The 8,199-nt window shown below is 36.9% G+C and overlaps 1 protein-coding gene across 1 annotated transcript; it reads left to right on the forward strand.

Annotated features, from left to right (window-relative positions):
- Nucleotides 1-2,376: 2,376 nt before the first annotated feature.
- Nucleotides 2,377-7,578, forward strand: LOC139887654 (uncharacterized). Its single transcript, XM_071870724.1, has 6 exons — nt 2,377-3,007; nt 3,148-4,560; nt 5,011-5,081; nt 5,194-5,210; nt 6,548-6,672; nt 7,379-7,578. Exons 1-6 carry the CDS (start codon nt 2,377-2,379, stop codon nt 7,576-7,578), a joined length of 2,457 nt encoding a protein of 818 aa, XP_071726825.1.
- The last annotated feature ends 621 nt before the right edge of the window (nt 7,579-8,199 follow it).

An 8,199-nucleotide genomic window follows, 5' to 3' on the forward strand; every position in this document is an offset into this window, starting at 1 on the left:
TACTCTATTCCTCTTGATCCTCAAGGTATATAACTGCACTTTCTTTATTCTTACGATTCTCTTAGGTTTCAGTACTTGATGCTTCTCCTTTATATGTGGTCTGTTGCTTTGTAATTTAATTGTTGCTTTTGTTATAGATGGTTTGGTCAAGACTGTTATTTTTATATGTTTATTTATCTACATTTGCTTAAATTGCTGATCACTTTTTTGCTATTGACTAATCATTGGTATCTGTTTTGTTACCGTGCGTATCTTTATGGCACTTTCACTCAAGTATGTATATAATGTATTGATTAATTATAGTGTAATTGTTTAATGCATTAGTCATTAGATTTGTTTATTTTATTAGCTTTGTGTATGCTGTTGGAATTCTGTGGTTAACCTGCACTTATTAAAATATTGAAAATAGAGTGACAAGCTGATAGGTTAGAAAGTATGATCTGATAAAAAAAAAGAAAAAAGACCTTCATAGCATAAGGATTCACTAACATGCTCTTCATTGTTTCGATCAAAATCTTATTTGAGGATTATTCATAAATGGAACAAGAATTAACTAACATGTTCAGCATGAATTCCGCTTCACATATGCAGGGAAACGCCATCCAAGCTAAAATGAACTACCGAGACAAAGAACACTATGCAAACCTGCTGCAGCAGAATACAACATATTAAATATCGAATTTCATTTGCAAAGCTACAAAAAGTGGGATCAATAAAAGGTAACAGAACAATAATAATATAGAATCTGATTTCTTTTTATTTCAAGAACATGGATTCTTAAACCACTCTTCATGGGAAGTACCATCTACGTGTGGGCATTCCTTTTATTAGGACTACTTAAACTTTTACGGGTATGGCAATTTGCAATAATACGAATCGTGAATATTTACAGCATGTTTCATAGAGCTGGTTATCTTTATGACCCGTTTATGAATGGGTCAATTCAAGTTGTGATTTATAACCCGTCGATTCAGGATATGACCTCTAATGGGGCAATTCGACTATATATTAAAAATTAACTGAAAGGAAAACTGGTCAAATAGGGGTTGGGAGCGTTGGTGGTGTCATAATTGTCAAATATGGAGGCTTGGTTGGTGAATTCTATGGTCAAATACACACATGTATATTGTGGTATAAGACTTGGTAAAACTTGGCATACTATACCTACCAAATTGTCTACTAAATATTTACCATTTAGCCATCTTGAATTAGTATAAATAGAGCAACATGTAAGCTCATTTATACATCCCATATTCATTCTTCAATCTTGTATTCTAGTAGATAAATAGAGAGTTGTGAGTATTAATCTCCTAATTACAAGAGATATAAAGATTGATACTTATCCTTGTAATTAGAGAGAAAGTGTAATTCCTATTTTTCTTATTAGTGAAACGTTTCTTTCCTTGCCCGTGGTTTTTACCCTATTAGGGTTTTCCACGTTAAATCTTGGTGTTCCTTTATTGTCATTATTTCGAGTATTACTAGCGGTTTGCTATAATTCGGTGTCGCTTTTCACAACAAGTGGTATCAAGAGCTAAGGTCTAATATCTAGTGTGTATTAATCTACTTATCGTATGCTCTGTGGTTGCCACGAGAGTGGATCGTCCACATCAGAAAATAAGTAAGATTATTTTCACTCGGTAAAAGTCCTTGGGTGTTATTTCAAGAAAAATAGTATTGTCGAAAAGAAGATTGTAATTATAGCAATGTCTACGAAATTTGAAATTGAAAAGTTCAACGGGAGTAACTTCTCGTTATGGAAACTAAAGATGAAAGCTATCCTGAGAAAGGATAAGTGTTTGGCGGCCATCAGTGGACGTTCCGCCGAAGTCACTGATGAGGATTTTAAGCAGATTGTTAGTAATGCATGGGTGAATGAGGTCAGAGGCCATGCATTGTTTCGCTTAGTAAAGAACCTTTGTATGCTAAAAAAACCTATGCGTAAGCTTATGTGGTGCAAAGGTAATATTCATACTAAAGTTGTGGAATGTTGGGCTAAATTGGATGTCGCACAAAAACATCTAGATGATGACCCGTTCTCGATCCAAAAGCGTGAGCTGGAGTGTGAAGCTCTTAAGGAATATAATGAAGTTGTGTTACAGGAGGAGCGATTTTTGAAACAAAAGTCGAAAATTGAATGGCTCAAGGTGGGAGATTCTAACTCTAGGTTTTTCCATAAAGTTGTAGAGTAAAGCGAACAGGAGTAGAATTTCAGCTGTGGTTGATTCTAATGGGAACTTCATCGAAGGAAGTGAAGTCCCGAAAGTATTTGTTGAGCATTTCGAAAAGTTTTTGGGTTCGTCTACTCCGTGCGAAGAAATTAGTGATCCAGGGTCATTGTTTTAGAACACTATAAGTGATCAACAAGCTGCTTTAATGATTCGGCCTGTTACTACACTAGAGATCAAGGAGGCATTTTTTAACATCGGAGATAGTAAATCCCCAGGTCCAGACGGGTATTCAGCTGCGTTTTTCAAGGAGGGGTGGGATATAGTTGGTGATGATGTTGTCCAGGCTGTTAAAGAATTTTTTCGTACAGGGCAAATGCTAAAAGATGTTAATACGACTATTATAGCTCTTCTACCAAAAGTTCAAACGCCGAGTAGAGTGAATGATTATCGTCCGATCTCATGTTGTAATGTGGTGTACAAAGGGATTAGCAAGATTATAACATCACGCATCAAAGCTAGTTTGGAAGAGGTCGTAAGTTCTAATCAGTCTGCATTCCTTCCGGGTAGAAGGATATCCGATAATATTCTGTTGACACAAGAATTGATGAAGAATTATCACCTAGATCGTGGAAGGCCGAGAAGTGCATTTAAGGTAGACATTCAAAAGGCTTATGACACTGTTGACTGGGATTTCCTTGAAGTGAGTCTTATCTGTTTCGGGTTTCCTCGGAAAATGGTTAAATGGATTATGGCGTGTGTGTCATCCACTTCGTTTTCGATTAATGTTAATGGAGATTTACATGGTTTTTTCCGAGGGAAAAGGGGGCTGAGGCAGGGTGATCCAATGTCCCCCTATCTGTTTACCCTGGTTATGGAAGTTTTGACTCTTGTGCTTAGAAGAAAGATTAATCGTGCTCCGGGATTTCGTTATCACCATAAATGTGACAAATTGCAGATTATTAACCTTGTTTTGCAGATGACTTGTTTATTTTTTCCCATGCAAATGTGGCATCGGTCATGGTTATTCGTGAGGCTTTGGATGAGTTCAAGAGATGCTCCGGGTTAGTTCCAAGCCTTCCTAAAAGCACGGCCTTTTTTTGTAATGTTCAGGCTAGTATGAAGAATTCAATTCTTGCTATTCTTCCGTTTGAGGAAGGCCGTCTCCCAGTAAGGTATCTTGGGGTGCCCCTTGTTTCATCCCGGCTAGTGTATCGTGATTGTAAGATTTTGGTTGAGCGAGTTAAAAATAAGGTTGGTAATTGGATGAATAAATATTTATCGTTTGCGGGAAGGTTGCAATTGATTAATTCGGTTCTTACGGCAATGCAAATTTATTGGTGTTCCGTCTTTATTCTCCCCGATATGATTGTTAAGGATATTGAGAAATTACTTCGGGGTTTCTTATGGTGTCAAGGCCCGATGAAAAAAGGGAAAGCCAAAGTCAAATGGGACGATGTTTGCATGCCAAAGGAGGAGGGTGGGTTGGGAATCAAGAGACTGAAAACTTGGAATATAGCGTTGATGGCATCTCATGCGTGGCATATCTTGACTCTTAAACAGTCGATTTGGGTAAGGTGGTCTTACGAATATAAGCTTACGTCTCATCATTTTTGGAGTGTCGGTTTGAAGGCGGGTGCTTCATGGAGCTGGCGTAAAATTCTTTTAATTCGTCCTTTGATCCGGAACTATATCTGTTGTCAAGTAGGGGATGGTTCTTTTGGGTCTGCTTGGCATGATTCATGGAGTAATCTCGGTATTCTTTCTAATATTATTTCACATAATGATATCATTCGTGCAGGTTGGAACGATAAAACAGTTATTCGGGATATAGTCAATGATGATGGTGTGGTGTGGCCACGCGGTTGGGGGCGTAAATATCCCACTCTTCCATCTATTAATGTGCCAAGTTTATCTAACTTTCCCGATAAATATGGTTGGAAAGACCCACAAGGTTTGGTTCATGAGTTCTCTGTTGCTAAAGCTTGGGATTCATTGCGTCCGCGAGGTAATCAAGTGCCATGGTATTCGGTTGTTTGGTATTCGCATTGTATTCCTAGACACGCATTCTTGTTGTGGCTTGTTTTGGGTGAGAAATTGAAAACTCAAGATAAGCTTAAGCCGTGGGATGTGCGGGATGGTAGTGATCTTTTATGTCCGTTATGTAAGATTTGTCCGGATTCGCACACTCATTTGTTTTTCAAGTGTAAGTATTCTGCAGTTGTTTGGAGCAAGTTGCAGCGCATGCTGCAGTTTGATGTTGTAAGTGACGATTGGCAGGTCATCGTTGCCAAGCTTACGCCAATGGCTGTTCGGAATATGGCTCATGTGTTGGTGGCTAAATTGTGTTTCGCTGGTGCAGTTTATGCTATTTGGCAAGAACGAAATACTCGTATTTTTTAACATGTGTGTCGCACGGAACAACAAGTTTTCGAGGCTACCGTTTCCAATACGCGGTTGAAGTTACTCACTGTTCGCTTCAAAAACTCTTCTAATGTGGCTCGTATTCGATCAACTTGGAACTTACAGGAGGTTTAATATGCATCTGGGCTTAGTTTAAGTGTTAGATGTGTGGTTGGGGCCGTTTGTTTTTTTGACCATGGTTTATTTTTTATTTTTATTTTTTTGTTCGGGCTGCAGTACCCCTGTTGTAGCCACTGTGCTTCTTGTTCTATTCTTTTATTATTTAATAATATTCATCGGGGTAACCCTTTACCCAAAAAAAAAAAAAAAATAATATACGCCACACAACTAATTGTGAATTGTGATGATAATTGATACGGAGTATTATTTTTTTGTGATTTTTTTTTTCTGGTATGTTTTTTATACAATTCCTTTTCAGTTTCGTTTGCAGCCACCATTTCCTACTGTGGATTGTATATTCTGCGTACTCTATTCCTCTTGATCCTCAAGGTATATAACTGCACTTTCTTTATTCTTACGATTCTCTTAGGTTTCAGTACTTGATGCTTCTCCTTTATATGTGGTCTGTTGCTTTGTAATTTAATTGTTGCTTTTGTTATAGATGGTTTGGTCAAGACTGTTATTTTTATATGTTTATTTATCTACATTTGCTTAAATTGCTGATCACTTTTTTGCTATTGACTAATCATTGGTATCTGTTTTGTTACCGTGCGTATCTTTATGGCACTTTCACTCAAGTATGTATATAATGTATTGATTAATTATAGTGTAATTGTTTAATGCATTAGTCATTAGATTTGTTTATTTTATTAGCTTTGTGTATGCTGTTGGAATTCTGTGGTTAACCTGCACTTATTAAAATATTGAAAATAGAGTGACAAGCTGATAGGTTAGAAAGTATGATCTGATAAAAAAAAAGAAAAAAGACCTTCATAGCATAAGGATTCACTAACATGCTCTTCATTGTTTCGATCAAAATCTTATTTGAGGATTATTCATAAATGGAACAAGAATTAACTAACATGTTCAGCATGAATTCCGCTTCACATATGCAGGGAAACGCCATCCAAGCTAAAATGAACTACCGAGACAAAGAACACTATGCAAACCTGCTGCAGCAGAATACAACATATTAAATATCGAATTTCATTTGCAAAGCTACAAAAAGTGGGATCAATAAAAGGTAACAGAACAATAATAATATAGAATCTGATTTCTTTTTATTTCAAGAACATGGATTCTTAAACCACTCTTCATGGGAAGTACCATCTACGTGTGGGCATTCCTTTTATTAGGACTACTTAAACTTTTACGGGTATGGCAATTTGCAATAATACGAATCGTGAATATTTACAGCATGTTTCATAGAGCTGGTTATCTTTATGACCCGTTTATGAATGGGTCAATTCAAGTTGTGATTTATAACCCGTCGATTCAGGATATGACCTCTAATGGGGCAATTCGACTATATATAAAAAATTAACTGAAAGGAAAACTGGTCAAATAGGGGTTGGGAGCGTTGGTGGTGTCATAATTATAGATAAAGAGTGATTTGTAAATGTCATTGTTGAAGTTTGGTTCCGTTTCAACCATTACGATTTGCAATTGATAGTTAAGGTGGCATTTGCGTGGGTGTGATAGTGGGTCAATATGGGTAACTTTAAGTGTGGTTTGAAATAGGCCGTGGTGGGTTAACTAAAAGTTGTACTGTAAGCAAATGGAGTTTCAAGTATGGATACACATGATTATGTTATTTCAAGCATAGTTTTCTGATGTTCTTTGATAGTTGGTTGTAATGTATCCCATGGTGGTTTCATCAAATGTAATACAACTATCTAATATCACCTTCCTTTCCTGAATTATACATATGTTCTTTCATGACTTCAAACAGGTAACGGATCCACTTTAAGTAAATTGATTAGCCTATGTATTTGATTATATAATTTATAATGCAGAGATATAGAAGATACAATACTGCTGGCTCTGCAGAGTCCCGAGGTTTATGATGAAATTGCTCGTGGAGCCAGGTGCAAGTTTGAGACAAATAGAACCCGTGCAGTACTCTTTGAAGGTCCACCAGGTTTATCTCTTGACTTTACCACCTTCATGGATATTTAATGGGTGGTGTAACTATAATGAATACTAATAAACTGCCTAATGCAGTAAAAACACAGTGTAAACTCGAATTCTGCTCATTTGAATTTAATTTACTTGAATTAAATTAGAGGATTCCATTTGAAGTTAAGATCTCTTTTTAAATGCCCTTTTGTTGGAAGTCACCAACTTGCTTTAGACCCGACCCGTTTGACCACTATGAAAAAAATTTCATCTTATCTTGCAGGTCAGAAAGCATGGAATTATTATAGAGTTTACTGATCATGATAATAAAACAAGGCGAAATGCCACATACCTACCCGATGTAGCTGCTCAAGAAGGTAGCATTTTTTGCTTACACGTTTTGTGAGTTACATATATATTGATATTTTAATAATTTTTTTCATAGTGGTCATATTTTTTATAGTTACGGACTAATAAAAAGGACAAAAATTGTTTCTGGATCAACCCAACCCTGCCCATTTGTTCAGGCACAAAAAGATATGTTTTGACCCAAACCAACCATACCCGACCGATTTGTTCAGGTACAAAAAAGACCTATTTTGACCCAAACCAACCTGACCCGTTTGTTCTGGCACAAAAAGGCCTATTTTGACCCAAACCCGTTTAATTTCTACAACTTGATCCAATTAAGTTCTCATGTTCTATAATTCCTCTATTTGGGTTATTAGGGTGGACAAAGATGGAAGCCATCGACTCTCTGATGCGGAAAGCGGGTTTTGATGGCACCATAACAGAATTAGTGAGGAAGCGTATATCGTTGACCCGTTATCAGAGCACATTATTTACAATGCACTATGGGGACTATGTGAGCTATGTTAAGGCAACTCGAGGTGCTCCTCCGTCCGTTGCTGGGCTCAAATCCCAGTAACCCATTTGATAAAACTAAGAAATTAACATGGACCCGCAATTGTATTTTGTTTGGTTCCATGTATTTAAGTGATGTTATGAGATTTGGTTAACATGTATGATGCCTGAATGTTGGTAAATGGCTATGAACAAATGATAGGTCGTTTTTGGAGACTAATTGTTTTTGGTTGTAGTTTTGTGCCTAAAAAAACATGAAGTAAAATGTGCCGTCTAAATCGATTGCTTGCGTTAAAATCGCATAAACCTTAGAGCAGCAACGCGCGAACCTCTAACTCTTGTTATAGAATCAAAGTTAGGCAAACATCACTATCATATTTCATTCATGAATTCATACGCAACAATCCTATTTAATCTTCATACTAATATCATCTCGATCCTCATGATCCAATATTAAATATAATACAATTCCGTACCAACAACGTATTATCGAGAAAATCCTGACGCAGCCATTTGAAATTGTACCGCCGAAGCCCGTTGGAGATGGATCTACTGGAACAGGAGGATAGACAGGAAGACCTAGGCCTAGTACGGGAACAGGTGGAACAGTTGTCCCACCTAGACCTGGAGTAGATTTTACAAAACCTTAATTGTACTTGTAATATTGAAATATTAATAAAATTTC

This window comes from Rutidosis leptorrhynchoides, chromosome 2 (assembly GCF_046630445.1).
Source record: "Rutidosis leptorrhynchoides isolate AG116_Rl617_1_P2 chromosome 2, CSIRO_AGI_Rlap_v1, whole genome shotgun sequence".
Taxonomy (NCBI): Eukaryota; Viridiplantae; Streptophyta; class Magnoliopsida; order Asterales; family Asteraceae; genus Rutidosis; species Rutidosis leptorrhynchoides.

Bases quoted from the DNA above. Each gene is read 5' to 3' on its own strand.
- LOC139887654 (XM_071870724.1), top strand. From the start codon at position 2,377: ATGATTCGGCCTGTTACTACACTAGAGATCAAGGAGGCATTTTTTAAC. The intron at 4,561-5,010 runs GTATTTTTTAAC...ATTCCTTTTCAG, and splicing joins TTGGCAAGAACGAAATACTC to TTTCGTTTGCAGCCACCATT. The intron at 6,673-7,378 runs GTTTATCTCTTG...TTGGGTTATTAG, and splicing joins ACTCTTTGAAGGTCCACCAG to GGTGGACAAAGATGGAAGCC.